We start from the raw sequence: 21008 nt of genomic DNA, 5'->3' as shown, positions 1-21008 counted from the left end.
GGTCAAAATGGAAATTTTCACCTATGACTTGAGCAAAACCACAGATATAAAAAAAAAAATCTAAGTAGGTTGGTTCCTAAAATCAGGAACTGAAGTGACTCATTTGGTTTTTTCAATGAAAATGTGTACAATTTACTCATGGAGCCATGTTGAGAGCCCTATATCTCCGGGATTAAACCATATAGGGCTTTAAAATTGAAAATACCAAAAGAAAAGTTTGTTCTGAACCAGAATCTCCAAGTATATTACGATATCTTTAATACTTCTTGAGTTATAGGCACGCCAACTTTGGAAAAAGAACTTGGAAAAGTGCTTTTTCCTCTTTTAACTGTCACTATTGGCATATAATGCAACAAGGATTGCTAAATTAACTAATTTTACTAATAGACCTACCCATCTCTGTGTAAAAAATAATGATGCTACCATCTTTCTAAAGTCATTCCACCCATAAATTGGCTCCAAATCTCTACAAAAGAATGATTCCTCAAATATTGATCCATGGCATTTAATATTTGGCCTTTCATAACCATTTGTTATTCTTTCTTCAGAAAAAATATCAACAAAAATCAAACCAGTTTCTAAAATTTGGTTGATTCGACACTGAATGACCGATGCAAAAACTTCAAGACTACAGCAGATATATTTGGAGTAAACATTTATAGTGCTCTTTTCCTCCAAACCTGTTGCGCTTCTCTTTGTAGAAGAAGGATTTGTAATTGAAGGCGAGCTTTGAAAATGGCCTGTTGCCACAGCAGCTCCACTTTCTCCACCGCTGCAGTTATCCTGCAAAATACAACAAAAAGCCTGCGATTTATAAAGTCTTCTTGAAGTCTCCCATCCAACACTGAGGGGTTCTAGCGGTTGTGCATACCGGTTATAATTGTGGAGCATCTCCAGCGCGGTGTGCGTGAAGAGGACCGTTCCAGCCATTGCATGAAAGCACGGATAATTTTCTGGGAAACGCAGTTTCTCCAATAAACACTCACAGCGTTTCAGCAAGTCATCCAAACAAAGATCCCTGAACACACACACACACACACACACACACACACACACACCTTTTAGAGCACTGAACAGACTGTAAATTAAACACCAGCAGAAACGGAAACCATCAAACATGGATTTCCCCGCTTCAGTCTCTAATCCTGATACACGCACTGCTACACATGAGTATTTAGAGAAAATCTGATGTTTCTTCACCTTTGTGCAGCAAAAGTTTCTATGAGAAAAGCTCTCTAAATTAAATCTTTTAAAAATGTACTTTAAAACACATCAAGTTCATATGAATATTCTGAGTCCATGTTGGTTTCACAATAAAAAAAAATAAAAAAAATAGTATTCAAAGAAATTATGACTTTAATAGCTTTTACTTGGTTACACTTTACATTTTTGAAAGTACTTTCCTTGCTCCTTGAATACATATATATGCAACTTCATTAAATAAAAGTTTAAAAAAAATTGAAATTCTCACAAATATCATGAGTATCAAAAGGTTCTCCGGGTTATAACACATGACCTGAACAAAATGTGCCTTTTCATAAAAATGTCAAAATATGAATATTATTAAACTTTACTTCACAGAGTCATGTTTTTTGTAACATAACAATGGCGACCTAAATGTTAGTTACTCTACATTACTTTGATTTGGTGGACAAATGTTTTTAAAATATTAATCCTATTATAAAAGTTGTTTCACTGCTTAGGAAAAATAAAACTGATTACACTACACTACTGTTTTCAAGAATTTCAGCTTTTAATGAGACTGGTCCGGAGACAGTAACAATCAAAATGCACGGGAAAGTGAGCAAGAGTGCAAAAATGGATCAACGAGATTTCATATATTTCATTGTATTAATGCAGTATATAAATACAATTGACTTTCAGTACAGTTGAAGTCAGAAGTTTAGATACACCTCAGCCAAATACATTTAAGTTTCACAATTCCTGACATTTAATCATAGAAAACATTCCATCTTTGGTCAGTTAGGATCACTACTTTACTATTATTCTGAAATTTCACATTAAAAGAGAATTTTGGCCCATTCCTCCAGATGGAACTGGTGTAACCGAGTCAGGTTTGTAGGCCTCCTTGCTCGCTCATGTGTTTTAAGTTCTGCCCACAAATTTTCAATCAGATTGAGGTCAGGGCTTTGTGATGACCACTCCAATACCTTGACTTCATTGTCCTTCCCATTTTGTGAAAACTTGAGTCATCACAAAGTTGTCCGCTTGGGGTCATTGTTCATTTGGAAGACCCATTTTAACTTACTGTCTGTCTGATGTCTTGAGATGTTGCTTCAATATATCCACATAATTTACCGTCCTCATGAGGTCATATTTTGTGAAGTGCACCAGTCCCTCCTACAGCAAAACACTCCCACAACATGATGCTACCACATGGGATGGTGTTCTTCGGCTTGCAAGCCTCACCCTTTTTCTACCAAACATAACGATGGTCATTTTGGCCAAACAGTTAAATTTTTGTTTCATTAGACCAGAGGACATTTCTCCAAAAAGAAAGATCTCTGTCCACAGGTGCACTTGCAAACTGTTGTCTGGCTTTTTTGGAGCAGTGGCTTCTTCCTTGCTGAGCAGCCTTTCAGGTTATGTTGATATAGGACTCGTTTTACTATAGATATAGATACTTGTCTACAAGTTTGCTCCAGCATCTTCACAAGGTCATTTGCTGTTGTTCTGGGATTGATTTGCACTTTTCGCACCAAACTACATTAATCTCTAGGAGACAGAATGTGTTTCTGAGCAGTATGATGGCTGTGTGGTCCCATGGTGTTTATACTTGCATACTATTGTTTGTACAGATGAACGTGGTACCTTCAGCTGTTTGGAAATTGCTCCCAAGGATGAACCAGACTTGTGGAGGTCCACAATCTTTGAGGTCTTGGCTAATATCTTCTGATTTTCCCATGATGTCAAGCAAAGGAGGCACAGAGTTTGAAGGTCGGCCTTAAAATACATCCACTGGTACACCTCCAATTCAGCACACCTCCTACCAGAAGTTAATTGCCTTTTAAGCAGCTTGGAAAATTCCAGAATGCTGTCAAGCCTTTAGAAAATTAGCCACAGTTGGTGTACGTAAACTGACCCACTGGAATTGTGAATCAATTAAAAGTGAAACAATCTCTCTGTAAAACAATTGTTGGAAAAATAACGTGTCATGCAAAGATGATGTCCTAAATGACTCGCCAAAACTATTAGTTTGCTAATATTAAATTTATGGAGTGGTTAAACATTTAGTTTTAATTACCTTAACCTAAGTGCACGTAAACTTCTGACTTCAACTGTATATCAGTAATTTGTTAAATATCACATCCCGTTTTGGAGATTTGTCATGATTTTGGACAGGGCTCTGCCAGACTAAAGAGGATACTTGAACTTGTATTCCCTTTTTTCTTTGCACAAAAAAAAAAAAAAAAAAAAAAAAAAAAGATCAACAATGAAATGGTAATTTGACAAATTATGATTAAATTGCGTTTAGTGCTGCACGATTAATCATATCGCAATATCAGCCTGTATGATATGGCAAAATGCTGCGATTTTATTATAGTGCATATGAGGTTGAGACAGCCCATAAATGACAATAAAATGTGTACACACAGTTTTCATTGACTAAAACTACATTAAAAAGCCCAGACTTTGTCAACTAAATCTTGACCAAAAAAATTTAAATACAAAATAAAAATAGGATAAGGTTGACTAAATATGATAAAAATCCTGTCAAATGTCCTTTTTAGTCAAGACTAAAGAAAGAAAAAAACAGCTGACAAAATTAACACTTCAGCATTATCAGTAATCTGTGCGCATTTTCCTAGATAAGCAAGTTGACTCATGACACCATTTATTAGAATCACAAATCGCAATATTAACCTCAATAATCGTAATATGACATTTTCCCCAAATCGTGCAGCCCTAATTGGTTTATTGTATCATGGCGGTTTAATATATATTGTAGTGCAATATTACAGTCTATATGAATAAAAACAAATTAATCTTCAATCTTGAGCTTTTTTCTTCAGAGTATTGTGCTTTACTCATATGTACTCATCCTTAGAAATTATAATTTACAAAAAATACAAAATCTAAAAGTACAGACTAGAACTTTTTCATGTTTAGTCACCCTGCGGATGGCGCCAAAACCTCAGCTGAACAACGGGCTGTCTTCCCCAACTTCATCTTTTGGCATTTATGTGAATCGCTTGTGTTGTTGTATTCCTCACTTATTATCCCCTGTACAATCACTGGATGTAAATGTGACAGCGGTGCTCGGCCGTTCTGCAAGCTTCATATCGTATGCATTTAAACATACTGGAGCTCATTTTTACTTGGCAACAAAGTAAAATGATCCAGCAAAGACTCACATGTTGGATTAATTAAAATACACAAGGAAATCAAGCACATCTTGGATACTGAAAATCTTGTGAAGACATTTATAAGCAACACATGAGCACAAGACCACATTTGGAGTCTTCAAGTAACGGGTCAGACATTTCTTAATAGCATAATATTTTAGCAAATGGGATCATTTTAATAGTCATTTTGTCTGAATAATTATATTGTTTAGGGATGCACCTGATCCGATACCTGGATCTGTATCAACTCTGATACGGAGGCTTTTAGATGGATCGGGTATTTCTTTTCTATTGAAGGCTTGAAGACTGGAATTACTGTTAATTTTGCTGCTACATTATTCAGTATACTCATTAATAATAGTGTTCCTTAATAAGCTGTACATTTATATTGAAATAATGTTTAGAGGTTTGTGTTTCTTTACATATTAAAGAGCACACCCAATTAGTTCCACACAATAATGTAAAGCAATTCTAAACCGCTTTTGCAAAAAACACTGGTATCAGATCGGCCGATATGGAGATTTCCAAAATCATAATCTGAAGAGAAAGTGGTATCTGTGCATCCCTAATTGTGTTTTATAGTCATTTCTCATTCACACTGACACGACAACAGTTTTGAAAGTGATAGAATAACTAATGCTGGTGAAAACTTTCCATTTGCATTTTGGGTGTGTGTGTGCAGTGATGGACATGATCCCCTCTAATCCTCGTTACACATGCATGTGTATATCGTCCGCATAAACTGCAGCACCCTGTCAAAAATTCACTCCCACTCCTATGCGCTGGACGTTTACACCACGTGACATTTCTTACCTTAAGCCCCGAAAAAAAAACATGTTAGTCATAAGAGGTGCATTCAATAATTGTATTGTGTGAATTAGGGGTGCAACAACAAAGATAAAACAATAAATGCAAATCGACTAATTTTATTATCGATTGGTTGGGAATGAGGTTTTGCCCCAAGTGAAGGAGTTCAAGTACCTCGGGGTCTTGTTCACGAGTGAGGGGACAATGGAGCGGGAGGTTGGCCGGAGAATAGGGGCAGCAGGGGCGGTATTGCACTCGCTCTATCGCACCGTTGTCACGAAAGAGAGCTGAGCCGAAAGGCAAAGCTCTCGATCTACCGGTCAATTTTTGTTCCTACCCTCACCTATGGTCATGAAGGTTGGGTCATGACCGAAAGAACTAGGTCATGAGTACAAGCGGCCGAAATGGGCTTCCTCAGAAGGGTGGCGGGCTTCTCCCTTAGAGATAGGGTGAGGAGCTCAGTCATCCGTGAGGAGCTCGGAGTAGAGCCGCTGCTCCTTTGCGTTGAAAGGAGTCAGTTGAGGTGGTTTGGGCATCTGGTAAGGATGCCCCCTGGCCGCCTCCCTAGGGAGGTGTTTCAGGCACGTCCAGCTGGGAGGAGGCCTCGGGGAAGACCCAGGACTAGGTGGAGAGATTACATCTCCACACTGGCCTGGGAACGCCTCGGGGTCGCCCAGTCAGGGCTGGTTAATGTGGCTCGGGATAGGGAAGTTTGGGGCCCCCTGCTGGAGCAGCTGCCCCCGCGACCCGACTTCGGATAAGCGGTTGAAGATGGATGGATGGATGGATACATGTTGCGAGCATGGAGAAGTTCCGTCAGTAATGTCTTTATAGCCCAGTGAAAAGTGTGTTGCACGATGAAACTTGTTTGAAAAACAACGGTGACCATTTAAAGTGGAAAAAACATGACCCAAGTTGTCCAGTGCATGAGAGCACATTATAAACATTTCAAAGATGATCATAATAAGTATACAGATTAATGTGGAGCGGATGCTGCATCAGGTCAAATTGGTTGTGCTGTTTGATACGCTTAGAGTTGATTCTCTACAGCACACTTACATTTTATATTTTCATTACATGTGATAGTCTTTACCGCCAGCGAGTCTCCGTTAAACATGAAGTGAGCATGTACATCCATGTCAATCTAACATATCGCAAAATATATGTTAGATTGTATCATTAGTAGTATGTTTTATTTAATGCCATGTCAGCGATCAAAGCTATTTTCATGGCAAGAATTCAATTACAAAAAACAAATATCATATAAATACAATAAAAACAAAACAAATATAAATAGCAAGTCATATTATACAATATTTTTTTTAAGATTAATATATGATAAGAAATCCAAAACCTTTTCAGGCACAATCTCATTAAATAAGTCCTTTAACGAGGTAACTTCATAAAAGAGCATTCTCAAAAGAGCACAATATTTTTTTATTAAACTGTGCAACATCATAACACGCTTTGTTTCAATGTAATAAGTTGTGCAGCTTGTCATGTTTTTAAAAAGTGTTTTGGTTTCTCCTCTGAAGCACATGTAATACAGTGAGCACCGGGATGAGACTTAAGCAATAGTAAATTTGCCCAGCATGATGATTGTACTTTATAAACAAACGGTCTATAATGTTGAATACACTGTATAATAATACAAATAAGGGTTCTGATATTCGATAGTCCTCCTGATAATGCCCATACTATTTTAAAACCTACAATATTAATTTAAAATAAATGTACATAAGAGATGGTGTACTAGTATAAGTATCTGACATTATGTATTTTTCAGCTGGGCAGAATTATTAATATTTCTATTCTAGTGTCATCTGCAGGGCTGATTTTTTGTCCCAGTCAATCCCTCATTAATCATTTTACTCTAATAAACAGTTCTATTTGAGCTTTACAAGTAAAGGAACTGTTTTGCAAATGTTCTGAAAGTATTAATAATAAATACAAACTTAACTTTTCATAATTCAGGCTTTGTTCAAAGTTTTGTGAGTGTATAGAATCGTGAATTCAATACTGTAAATTGAACCAAATCCTTACGCCCTTTATCATATTTTAATAAACTAAAAAGGACTTATTTTTTATTAAACTATTAATCTAAAAAAATTTATTAATCAACTATCAACATAACCATTAGTTGCAGCCCTAGTGGGAACTGTGAATTTGTGTAATGTGTATTAAATTTTATAAATTGGGACAAAAACAATGAGCATCACATCCCTGAGCGACAAACCTCTCAAATCAGGCCTCAAAAACGAAGAAAAATAAAGACCAAACAAAAATGGTTACCTCCTGAGCTGCTGGAACCGGGCCTCATTCACAGAGCAGAACTCCTGCAACCGCTCAAAGTCTGCAGGTACAGGTAGTTTAGCGAGCGACTGCAGAGTCGAGATACAGGACGGCAGTCTACTCACCACTGACAGGAACTCCTGCACAAATCCAGCAATCTCCTGCACAAACAAATGAGACTTCTGAATTAATGTACAAAACAACCAGCAGCAGAACAAATGTACTTCATCTCCCTGTACAGTTAGCTGAAAATACTAAAGGTCGACCGACGGTGGATGTTGCAGATACCGATAACTAAGGTGATGAAAAAGCCAAGTAACAGATTAATCTGCTGATATTTTCAAATTAGATTTTACAAACTAATTTTTGTCTTTCTTTACTATAACAGGAACAGAGAGGCGACAATAGTCAAATGAATACAAAAACTTTATTAATCCAATATCCTAGTAATAACCATAAAAAAAATTATAACTATTAACTAAAAAGTGATGATGGAGTGGTATGGGGCTAAAGCACATAACTGGTAATCAGAAGATCGCTGGTTCGATCCCCACAGCCACCACCATTGTGTCCTTGAGCAAGACACTTAACTCCAGGTTGCTCTGGGGGTTTGTCCCTATAATAATTGCACTAAGTCGCTTTGGATAAAAATAAAAAAAATCATCTGCCAAAATGCATAAATAAATGTAACTATAACCCGGGAGAGCAGCACTTCAGCTTGCAGTCCATATACACACATCAAAACTTTCTAAACAGATTAAGGTGATGTAGATTGCAGAGTATGAGTGTATTATAATACAGAAATGCTAAATAAATACAGAAGCAGTGCTGTCGTGACGTGAAATAATGTGGAGCCGTGCATGGCATTCTGAAAGTCTAAAAAGGAAACGGCTCAGCAATATATATTTAATGCATCATTTAATAAAGTTCAAATAATAAGGAAGTGGTTTGTGTAAATAAGCACAAATTCCAAAACTGGCATTTCTATGCATGCAGAGCCACTTGAGTGAAAAACAGCGCGAGAGATTTACAAACTTCTCCTGGCTGATACGCTGTCTCGCATGGAGATGCTCATCCCACGCATGTGCTTGTTGCAGCTAGATTATAACATGATTGCTTGTAACAATCATGTGTCACTGTGTATCTTATGACATTATTATAAATGTTTTCAGCAATGCACAGCTCTATGTTTTTTTTCTGAGTTCAAGTGTACAAGTGGAGTCTCAGGCCATTATATAATGCAATACAAATTGGTTTTAGATCATTCTTTTTTGGATCGTTTTCCAATTCAAATATCTAAAACTACTTTAGGAGCTATACTGCAGAAGAAAAATTAAAAAAATAAAAAAAAAATACGTTGAATACCATTTAATATTTAAATATTTTTAAAGGTCTAAAAATCCTTAACAAGATACATTTGCCCGAGAAGCAACATCCTGTACAATATACATTTAGACTTTCAAAGAATGTATCTTGAACAGTGTTTCCCACAGGATTTTTAGAGTCTGTGGTGGGTGGACATAGGCCCCTCTCAGGGAAATTTAGTACATTTGAAAGTTAAATGCATCAATCTGGTGCACTTTGAGAGCAAAATTAAGAGGCTAGATCAATGAAGAACACATTGGTTTTATAGATATGAACGGTGCGGACACAGCAAAAAAGTCACACCCACAAAACATAGTAAAAGAAATTGTTTAATGCGGATCACAAACGGTCAAAATTGACTAGAGCATACTTGAGCCAGGGCTCGACACTAAGCATTGTCATGTGCTTGTCCACCAGACAAGTAAATATAAATTGCAACAAGTAAATTGGTCATTCACTTGTCAGAAGAAAAAAAAGTTACTTGTCTGGAGAGAAAAAAGGACATTTAAGTTACATGCTCAAGTAACATGTTGTATATTTTGTAAAATTATGACCAATGCCCAACCTAGTGTACCTATGCATTCAATTATCTGCAACAGAAATGTGAACTGCACTTGGTAGGGGAGAAGGATAATTATGGTAATTGTTTTGTCACGTATGGTAGTCAAATAAAGAAAAGCCTCCATCATTTACAGCAGGAGTGCTCACACCTCTATGGAATGAGAGCTATTTTTTCATCATGTTATTGCAGCAAAATCTGCCATGTACAATAACGGCTATACATCATCACAATACCACAATCTCAGTAGTCTGTAGTGAAATGGGTTTCTCAATACCAACTTTAAAACCACAAACAAATAATAACACTAACCAATGTTAATTAAGGAAGAATGGTTTCATGTTCTTTAGTAATTATTCAAGACTAGTAAACAGACAGTAATAAAATAACAATAATAAAAAAAAAAAACAGCAATGAATAGAAATATAAAAACACAAATTAAGAAAATTCAGTGCCATTTTAACAGCAGTAGTCCAGCAAGTATTCAAGTATTTTATACTGAATTGCATCAAAACTACTTCTGGTCTTCATTGTATGATTATAACACATTCATACATCTTCATACATTTTAAAGCTACTAAAGTTACCCAGATAAAAGTGTTCTCTCGTTTTCTTGTTCTGGTTGTTTGATATTATAATGACACTAGACGGCAGCAGGTCTATTAGCTTACATTTATACTGACAATTCTGACATTTTAATACAAATCCATTTTCTCTCCGCCATTCACATTCAACTTAAACACTGTGTTTATATGAATAAATGTATGACCATTCACGTGCGCATTAGTGAGCACTTTTTTGTAACACAAGCCCATGTTCAGCACACATACGCCACCTGTCAATCAAACAGAGCACAGATGCTTTGGTTCATTATGAAACTGTCTAGTAATTAAATAGGAAATACTGTTCAATACAAGTATATTTTGCCTTTACGGCACTGGCAGAAATACGAACAAGAGGGGGAAAAAAAAAAAAACACATACAAAATACACTTATAGGCCTATTCAAGATACATTATCTGAAAGCAAGTCTAAATGTTTCTTCTTAAAAAGGAATTTGATACATTTTAAAATGGTAAACAAAAGACACTTTTTTAAATTAAACCAATCAAAATCAAAGTATTTTTCCCCTTTAATTCAATCATTTAGAAGTATTTTTAAAAGATGATTTTGTCCTCCATTATTAGTAAGCATGTTTAATACAACCTATTAAGACGGGCACAAGCTGAATCGGTTTAAAGCTAAATGAATAATTATTGCAAAAATTGCCCAAATAGTCGCAGTTGTTCAAATAATCATTAGATTCATCGATAAATCAAAAGAATAAGTTTCTTGCAGCACTACACACAACCCAGTTTTTTGGCTAAACTGAATTCTTTTGATACCATTGAGTTAATTCTAGAGACTGCGGTGCGTGAGAATCCCAGGAGATCAGCAGTTACAGAAATCCTCAAACCAGCCCGCCTGGCACCAACAATCATCCCACGGTCCAAATCACTGAGATCACATTTTTCCCTGATGGTTGACGTGAACATTAACTGAAGCTCCTGACCCGTATCTGCATGATTTTATGCACACGACTGGCTGATTAGATAACAGCGTGGTTTGAGTATTTCTGTAACTGCTGATCTCCTGGGATTCTCACGCACAACAGTCTCTAGAATTTACTACGAATGGTGCCAAAAACAAAAACACCAGTGAGCTGCAGTACTGTGGATGGAAATGTCTTTATGATGAGCGATGTCAACAGAGAATGGCCAGACTGGTTTGAGCTGACAAAGTCTACAATAACTCCGATAACTGCTCTGTACAATTGTGGTGAGAAGAATATCATCTCTGAATGCTATTCTGAGATGAAGGTTGGCACTGTTTTGGTGGCACGAGGGGGACCTACACAGTATTAGGCAGGTGCTTTTAAAAGTTGTGGCTGATCGGTGTATATTCTGGAAAATACAGTGTAACTGACCATTAAGGTCTTTTGAAATGCCATTTTCAGTACAAGAGTACATTTTACCCCCAATTCTCATAACCGGATTGTAATAGTGTTACGGTAAAAGATTAATAATTTAAACAATGGGAGTAGTAAAAGTAAAACTTCCAGATGAAAAACAGATGTGTAAATTAAGAGTAAACAGTGCTTAATACAAAATGACAATGTAAAGTCTTCGTTGCCCTAATAATAGCCTTCATTTTCTATATGCAAAACACAATGTTATCCATCTCTTTTAATTTTGGAGTATAAAAGGAAAAACATGTATTGACAGGTTTGGTAAAGTGATAATTCAACCTTGTGTCAGTTACAACTTTGTCAGTGGATAATAAATTCTAATGGTTTCAGTAAATTAAGTGAACATTGAATTAAATACAGGATGGCTGATATATTTGCCATACAGGTGTTAATTTAATTTCCACAATTTTGTGTTCAAACACTAAAAAAAGAACCCTTCAAGTTTCTATTGGCTTGTGGGTCACATACAGCTCTAATATCTCCTCTCATCAGCTCTGTCCCTGAGCACTGCAACTAGTGCTTAAAGAGTCACAAGAACACATCACAAAGAGGCCGAAAAATCAGCCGCATGTGACTGTGGACAAGAGCATGCGCTCCTTTCATTTGCTAATGATCTCTAGCGCTCTGAAGCTTCTCCAGGGAGGCACACAATAGAGATGTGTGCTCATTAATACACACCATTCACATCCCGGTCACCACACAACATGCACAGAACAAGACACATTCATCATTGATCACTCATGATGCTCCAAACCCTTTGCAAAAAGATTTACTTCTGAATATTAGTCCCGAACATTCGGCTAAACATCTTTATCCCACAGACGACAGTCAGCAGGGTTTGAAGCAGCATAATGGCGAGTAAACTGTAAAAATAAGGTGAATAGATAAACTGTGTTCCTGTTATGGAAGTTACGGCCGATCATAAGACCTTGTTGTGATCAGAGTTTATCTATCTTGCACAGACACGTCACTAATGCAAGCTCTTACGTGAATCTACACAAGCACTTTACTCAATTATGCAATGCGTGCGTGCGCATGTGACGTTTGGGTGTGCGTTCCAATTTGAATAGCGGGTTTGAGGGAGGAAAAGAGGCGACATCATAGGATTCAACTTCTCAAGCTTGCACTGTGCTACAGCTCTACTCGGAGACACTCAATCCTCACACACGCACGCGCGTATACAGTATATGCAACTGAATTTAAACGCATGCCAGTGCCCTGCTATTATTGCTAAATGAAAAACACAGACCTTAATGAAGGTAACCCAGCTCGTATGGCAGTACATGAGGTATCCTCCCAAACTAGAGGTTAACTGGCTCTTGTCGATGTAGTTGGAAAGTTCAAAAACGTCTTTGAGGAAAACATGCTGTAAAATGAGAGAACACAGTCATTCAAGTTTTACATTAAAGGGTATGTTCCACATAAATACAAGTTAAGCTCTACTTTAAGACAACTCTTCTGGCTATACTTTAAAGCTGTGCCAGGTCTGTCAGAAATTAACCTGGGCTTGGGGGAAAAGATGACACCAAAAGTGACAAATATGCCACCGATGTTTAAGATGTCTTTATAAATTGCAAAATAAAATAAAAACCAGTCCTTTTATCCACTATCTTATACATTTCACAAATATATACTCAAATATTTTTTCCATAGGTAACAGCCATAAATGTCCAGATCAATCAATTATTTAAATGAATTGTCTCTACTTGAAATAGAAGAGCCAGGTTTTCAGAGAAATGTATATTTCTGATAATTCAGCCACTAACTGAGATTACACATTTACACCTGATGAACTCACTTTGAAGAGGACGGGTCTGCGCTGTTCGGAGCCATTTGGTGTCAGTAACTTCCCCAGCTGCTTTAAAACATCTTTCTTCTTTGGCTGAACGATATACACTGAATGGATGATCCTCCTGCAGAACTACAACAGAACGGGTGTTAAAACAGCCAATGGGGCTGTCGGACATATTACAGCCTGCACAACTTATCAAGTGACAGAAAAAGAAAGCATGAGAACCAACTGAAACTACATGCTGATATTTTACAATTTGAAAAACTAAAGTGACCCTAAAAAACTTTTAACATAACCGCTCGATCTGGTATAGGAGATCATATATGTAGTCTACGCCTTTATTAAAAAAAATGTAATTGTGGTAGAGAACTTTGTGCACAAGTACTGTACGTACAAATATTAGTGAATGAGACTGAATGGGATTATGAGAAGCAGAGAGTGTTTCATGACCCTGCCAGGAGAACAGCAAGCAGCATTATTAGATGTGAGAGCAGACATGTGATTTCTCTCAATCTCTGCATTCATTCTTTCACTTTTAACCTCATAAGGACAAAACAAGAGCTTTTCACTCTTACACCAGACATTTACAGAACATTAAAAAGGAAAAGTTTGGTAATTAACTCACTTGTCATTTAAACCCTGTATTTTCTTTCTTCAATGAAACAAAAGGAGATGTTGGGTACAATGTCCAAGCTTCTGTCTATTCAATGAATGTCTATAGTAACTTGAAATTTGAGTCATACGACTCGCGAGAGCCAATGGTGTAGCGCAAATTTCTAATTAAATTCAAAGACTTTTGATACTTTCTGCTTTTTTGTCCATTTTGGAGCACATTACACTTATCTAAAGAGCAGCACTAACATTTTACCTAATGTTTCACTTGTGTTATGTGGAAGGAAATACAGGGTTGAAACGACATTGAGTAATTATAACAATTTGCATTTTTGAGTGAACGTTCAACAATGGAAATCGGCAGTGAAAAATGGCAGTAGGTTTGGACTGAACAGGGCAGCGTTTCCCAAAGAGTTAGAAGTTGATCATAGAGACCATTGGCGCCAATTGTTTCTAGGCTTACAATGCTTTCAGGAAACACAGCCCTGTACAATACTAACTTCTATCAAAGACATTATCCCAAATAGGGCTGCAACTAACAATTGTGTTGATTATTGACGAATCTAACAATTATTCAACTATATTGTACTATTGTACACTTAACCGATTATTCAGCTTGTGTACCGACTTAAAAGGTTGTAATAAATATGCTTGCAAATAATCAAGAGTACAAAATCATCTTTTAAAAATACCTCTAAATGACATTCACTGAATGCATCTTAAGGATTTTTAGATTTTTAATTATTATTATTTAGATTAAAATATTATATTCAACATTCTCAGATAAAACAAAAAATATTATTCTGCTGTATAGCTGCAAAAAAATTACGTTGTTTTAGATATATTGGAAAACCCAAAACAAAAAAAATTATTAAAAAAACGGATTTCGTTTCAGAGTATAATGGGGCGAAGACTACCTCTCACACCTTTTTTTTCCTTCACAATAAGAAATGCACAGCGACACATATGATAAGTCATGAGCTATCACATTATAATCTAGCTCCAGCAAGCATATGCGCTCAAGGGATGAGCATCCTCGCGACTGTGCATCAGCCAGATGCAGTTTCAATCTCTCCCCCTTAGACCAGGACATTCACGCAACTCATTGAGGCAGTAATGAGTAATCGTTTCAGCCCTACCCCAAATAAAGACTTGACTTGCAATTTCTTGGACAGAGACACAAAAGAATGTTCAAAGTTAAGCTCCATTGACAGCATTTGTGGCATACTTTCCCAGACTCATCTTGCCTTGGAAAAAAATAAAAAATAAATCACATCTACACTAATGCACTTACAACAGAAGCACAAACTGCCCAGCCTAAAGATATAAAATGCACAGCGTTTCAGAAGTAAACACCACAAGACTTCAACATATGTGTTAGCATGAGGCTAGCGTAATTATATCCTATCCTTGTCTGTGTAAAATTGTACCCAATATTTCTACTCCCGTAATGATCATGTAAAACCAGTAAACACAGTAACGTCGCACGACATGCGCAAGGATACTAGAAATGGACTTATGGAAGCATTTTAACAACAACAATAAAAGAGGTACGAGTTGACATTTTCAATCAACATTATGCTACAAATGTTGTTGATAGAGCTTAACGGGTACTAAACCCAGAACATTAAAGCTAAACAGAACAAAGAATTTAACACAGACACACAAACAGCTTACAATGAATTCAGCATAAAAATCAGTCATCTTCTCACTCCTGTCCATAAAAGGTTATTATGTCAATTACAGAAAACCTAAAACTGATATTAGATGAGCAATTACAGAAAAGACAATCAAGGTCATGAATACCTCTAATAACAGAAGCGTTTCGGCGATAAACCGTGCAATGTTGACGTTCGCTTGCCTCAGATCTACGACCACAGACAGCAGACTCGCCTCTCCTTTTATACTGTTAATTGAGAAAGGAAGGGCAGAGGTGAAAACATGGCCTGTGGGTTGAAAGGTCATTGAAAATTGTAATTTACTCCCTAGATTGCAACATCTCTGAAGACCACAATTTGTAATTTGATGAAAATCTGTCCAACGTTCTGCTGAAGCTCAAATATTTTCCGCACTTCAGTTTAATTAAAAACATTCAAATGCATCACAGTCTGTCACAACATGCGTGGGCACCTGGTGCAAGGAGTCTTCACGCGCCAAGAGCTAGTGTGGAAGATTTTCAGATGACAAAGATTTCATTTGGACGGTTCCTCACAAATGTACCCTGAAAATCCTAATAAGTTGACTCAATTCAATTGACTAATACAGTCAAAACTTTTGTGATTAAGTTCACTTAACTTGCGGTTCATACAGAATAAATGCAAGTACTTAAGATAACTAGAGTAGAGAATGAAAGTAGACTTAGATTTGTAATTAAAATGTTGTTTCAACTTTATTTTAGTTGAATAGACTAAAATTTAGATCATAGAATAACAGCTCAAATACAGAAGCTTGTATCCGATTCAAAGACAGTCAATCGTTAAAAACTTATTTTTCCACAGAAATGCTGACACATGTACTTCAGTTGCACATGCACAAGGAGAACAGAGATGGTGTGAACAGGGTTCAACTTGACCAAAGGGGACACAGATCATCCTAATGGTGACACACCAAACAACAAATACTACAAAAGCTAAAACCTCTGAATTCTTAAATCTTTAAATGCCCCAATGTGTTCTCTTTGACCAATCATCCATAATTAAATAACTCCAGTGCAAGGCATTGTGGTTATTCCTCATAGCCTCAATTTTGCAGTAAATCATTTCAATTATGTACACAAATCTTACGTCTATAGATTTTTAAGATAAGTTCAAAGAACTTAAATACACAAATGATGAGCCCAAAACTTCACATTTCATGTAATGTTTAATTAAGACAACTACTGTTTTTTTTAGCTTGACAGTAAAGAACATTCATTGTCTGGAAAACAGCAGCTTGTGCATTCTTCAAAACATCTTTAAAGTCCGCAAAAGTCGTGCCGGTTTGGAACCACACGAGGGTGAGAAAAATGTGACTAGTTTGGGCGAACTATTCCTTAAGTGTGTGAAAGTGTTCCATACTTGTGTAGGCGCAGGCAGTAGTGTATGAAGTGGGACACCTCCTCTCTGCTGACCTCCTGTGATAGTTTGCACTGAGATTCCACAGGAAATATGACCAGAGGACATCCATGCTGATCAAAAGCACCTGTTGACATACATGCCCTCCCATAAGACCAGTACAGACTGACAGGGTTTCAAAATCTTCCTGAATAAGGGACTTTAAAGACTGATTTACCAGGGAATATGACAGCTCCAGAGTTCAGCACATGGTCCGCGGGCAGGTTCGGGGAGGGGGGAGACCACTGGACCGCTGAAAAAAAAAAAAATATTTTCACTTCAAACCTGAAATGGAAACTTTCTTCCCTGATCCTACACACCTTTCCTCTCAATCTGGTTTCAATGTTAAAGGATTTTTTCCATGAATCTCAAAATTGTTGTGTAACAGCATTACACATAACTACAGCGTGGTCTAACTAGCTAGTTAAAGTTTGACTTGACAAAGCCTTGTCTTAAAGATTGAACTTGTTTGAAGTTTCAAGTTAGATGGTAAAGCAGACACCGTATGACAAACAGCCAACTAGCTAGCTAGCCAGACAAGTCTGTAGCATAAATCACTATGCTAATCCATCAGAGAGCGAGAGAACCTGAAAGCAGATCAAAAGCCTTTTTTGTAGGTTTGTTTACATTTAAATGTTTATACTGTGAATGTTTGAATTAACAAGCATTGCATCGGCTTATTTGAACATTCATTCAGTCATGAGATTTTTCCTTATTTTTGACCATTCCACTTTACAAAAACTGGAAGTCCGATTAGTACATAAAGATCTAGCACACTATTCCAGAACAATCTGAAGGTTTGAGCAAAATTTCTCTTGGCGCAGGATTGAATTTCCGAGTTGAAGGCGGGAGCGGACGGAACTTTCAATAAGCGATGTGCAGGAGCGGGCGGTCAGAGATGAGTCTAGAAAAAGACATCAGATTTTTCAATGTTATCAAAAATAAAATAATTGTAAAATAATTTTGTATTCATTAAGTCATAACACAATGTAAACATTTGCACAGCATATGAATCAAATTATCCAAATATTTAAAGCAGGCTACGCAGGTAGTGAACAGGGCTTTATGAATGAATGAACATTACATTTATATAGTGCTTTTCTGACAATACACTCAAAGTGCTTTAAACAGTGAATGGGGGAATCTCCTCCACCAATGTGCAGCATCTACTTGGATGCAACAGCAGCCATAGTGTGCCAGTACACCCACCACACACCAGCTGTTGGTGGAGAGGTTAGAGTAGAGTGATGTAGCCAATTAATGGCTGGGGATTAGTAGAAGGCCATGATTGATAAGATAAACATGCAAGTAAATTTCAGTAGGAGACCTCTGGTCCGGGATGGGGAAAACAGTCCAGTACGCACCTGTTGTCGGAGTACAATTTGGTGGGTGTCAGTAATGTCAGATGTCAGTCTTTTTTTTATTTATTTTTTTTATAACGGTCACAAAATGTGCAGAAAAACAGTTACAACAATTAATAATTATGATATTGGCTATTTATTCAACTCTGGGCATACTTTCATGTCCAAGGAGTAGATTTTTATTTAAACTTAAGACAACTTTTTTTTTGTTATACAGTTGAAGTCAGAAATGTAGATACACCTCAGCTATATACATTTAAACTAAAGTTTTTCACAAGTCCTGACATTTAATCATAGAAAACATTCCCGGTCTTGGGTCTGTTCAGATCACTTATTTTAATAATGTGAAATGTCAGAATAATTGTAGAGAGAATTACTTATTTCAGCTTTTATTTCTTTCATCACATTGACAGTGGGTCAGAAGTTTACATACACTTTGTTAGTATTTGGTAGCATTGACATTAAACGGTTTAACTTTGGTCAAACCTTTTGGGTAGGAACTTTGCCCCATTCCTCCAGACAGAACTGGTGTAACGGAGTAAAGTTTGTAGGCCTTCTTGCTCACACATGCTTTTTTAGCTTTGTGATGGCCACTCAAATATCTTCAGCATTTTCACAGGGTCCTTTAATGTTGTTCTGGGATTGACTTGCACTTTTCAAACCAAACTTCGTTCATCTCTAGGAGACAAAATCAGTCTCCTTCCTGAGCAGTATGATGGCTGTGTTGTCCCATGGTGTTAATATTTTCGTATTATTGTTTGTACAATTATTGTGGTACCTTCAGGCATTTGGAAATTGCACCCAAGGATGAACCAGACATGTAGAGATCCACAATGTTTTCTCTGAGGTCTTTGCTGATTTCTTTTGATTTTCCCATGATGTCAAAAAAAGAGGCACAGAGTTTGAAGGTAGGCTTAAAATACACCCATGCCTCCAATTGACTACTATTAGGCTATCAAAGCAAATTGCCTAAAGGCATGACATATTTCTGGAATTTTCCAAGCTGGTTAAAGGCACAATTAACATGGTGTATGTAAAATTTTTATCCACTGGAATTGTGATATAGACAATTAAAAGTGAAACAAATCTATCTGTAAACAATTGTTGGAAAAATTACTTGTGTCACGCACAAAGTAGATGTCCTAAACGACTTGCCAAAACTATAGTTTGCTAATATGAAATCTGTGGAGTTTGTTAGTTTTAATTACTTCTACCTAAGTGTATGTAAACTTCTGACTTCAACTGGATATAGGTCACAATAAAACTGACGTGTTATAAACACAATTTTTAACATGCCTTCATTTTCTTTCGGTACGTTTTTAAATGGCGTATGGATTTTACTGTTATAGCTTTGACATGAAATTATGAAAAAACATTTTAAACTTCAAACGACGTTGTCTTGATGTTAAAATTAGGATAACCTCAAAGAGAAATAAACAAACCATTTCAATAATTATCATGAGAAAATCCAAAAACCAAATTCAAACATGGTGACTGACCAACAGCTATGGCATCATTTTCAACAGACCAAACAGTTTTGCCACTAATAGCATATATTGTTTTCAGAAGTTAGTGCACTGGTTATCAACAAACTTTAAATGAAATATGAGAAAAGTAATGTGTAAAGAAAACAAACAAAAAAAAAGTAAATATCACTTCATTCGCAATTAAGATGTAATTATGAAAATGCATGTGCACACACGGTTTGACCTTGTAAGCATACGATTAAAATAAACCAGTGAGAGTGTGAAAAGTGTTTTAACAAGACATTCTAGAAGTCCACAGTGATTAGAGCCTAAAGTTGAAGAAACGTCCAATAATGAAAGAACAAGTAGTCCGAATCCCACTGTACCAATGAATTAATAAATTAATGAGACATGTTCTCTTCATAGACTCAAAAGGGACCTGTTGCACTTGTTTCTTACCTGCGCGTGAGTCGCTCATGTTCGCGGGAGTTTTACTGTCTCTCATCTCATGTAAACAGCGCTGTCGACATGGTGACTCTCCGGAAAACTTTATAATAATCTGAGGCTGCAGCGGGACAGAGAGACCGTGAGAACTGAAAAACAGGCGAGTGTTTCCGCCATGTTGAGCCCGTTCCTGCGGGTACCACACGCCTGAGAAAGTGAATGAGTGATCCCGTTCAGCCGCTGCAATCCGATCTCAATTATAACCTTCAGCTGAGGGGCGGAGCGACGCGATACAAGCGTGCAAGACACACACTCACACACAACAATATACAACAATACAACAACTTTAAAAGCGTGTGTCTGTAAAAAAAGAATGAGATATTCATGTGACACTTTATTGCTTTCAATTTAACAATAGTTTCTCCAAGTTGATCCATGAACACATTAATATCCAGACAAAACGCGCAAATTTTGCATGCATCCTGAGAACAAAATAAAAAAAAATAAAATGATTTGTAATGTTAGTCTTCAAATTTCTATTTATTTGACAAAACTTCAATTTCAATATATATAAATATATATATATTGTATTTGTATATATATATATATATATATATATATATATATATATATATATATATATATATATATATATATATATATATATGATATATACACTCACCTAAAGGATTATTAGGAACACCTGTTCAATTTCTCATTAATGCAATTATCTAATCAACCAATCACATGGCAGTTGCTTCAATGCATTTAGGGGTGTGGTCCTGGTCAAGACAATCTCCTGAACTCCAAACTGAATGTCAGAATGGGAAAGAAAGGTGATTTA

General features: G+C 36.6%; 1 protein-coding gene across 1 annotated transcript in view; it reads right to left on the bottom strand.

The window, feature by feature from the left end:
* LOC127624250 (uncharacterized) overlaps window positions 1-20379 on the bottom strand; it is a 38445-nt gene extending 18066 nt beyond the window's left edge. Inside the window, exons 1-9 of the mRNA XM_052098989.1 lie at window positions 20180-20379; window positions 17072-17146; window positions 16858-16981; window positions 15608-15707; window positions 13196-13318; window positions 12647-12763; window positions 7467-7627; window positions 872-1018; window positions 681-783 (exon numbers count right to left, since the gene is read on the bottom strand). Coding sequence (XP_051954949.1) covers window positions 681-783; window positions 872-1018; window positions 7467-7627; window positions 12647-12763; window positions 13196-13318; window positions 15608-15707; window positions 16858-16981; window positions 17072-17146; window positions 20180-20225 — 996 coding nt within the window. The 5' untranslated portion in view covers window positions 20226-20379. The remainder of the gene's footprint in view (window positions 1-680; window positions 784-871; window positions 1019-7466; window positions 7628-12646; window positions 12764-13195; window positions 13319-15607; window positions 15708-16857; window positions 16982-17071; window positions 17147-20179) is intronic.
* Between the last annotated feature and the right edge of the window lie 629 nt (window positions 20380-21008).

The sequence above is a fragment of the Xyrauchen texanus genome, chromosome 30 (genome assembly GCF_025860055.1).
Source record: "Xyrauchen texanus isolate HMW12.3.18 chromosome 30, RBS_HiC_50CHRs, whole genome shotgun sequence".
NCBI lineage: Eukaryota > Metazoa > Chordata > Actinopteri > Cypriniformes > Catostomidae > Xyrauchen > Xyrauchen texanus.
The sequence above is the reverse complement of the archived record's forward strand: the minus strand, read 5'-3'. Positions and strand labels throughout refer to the sequence as shown.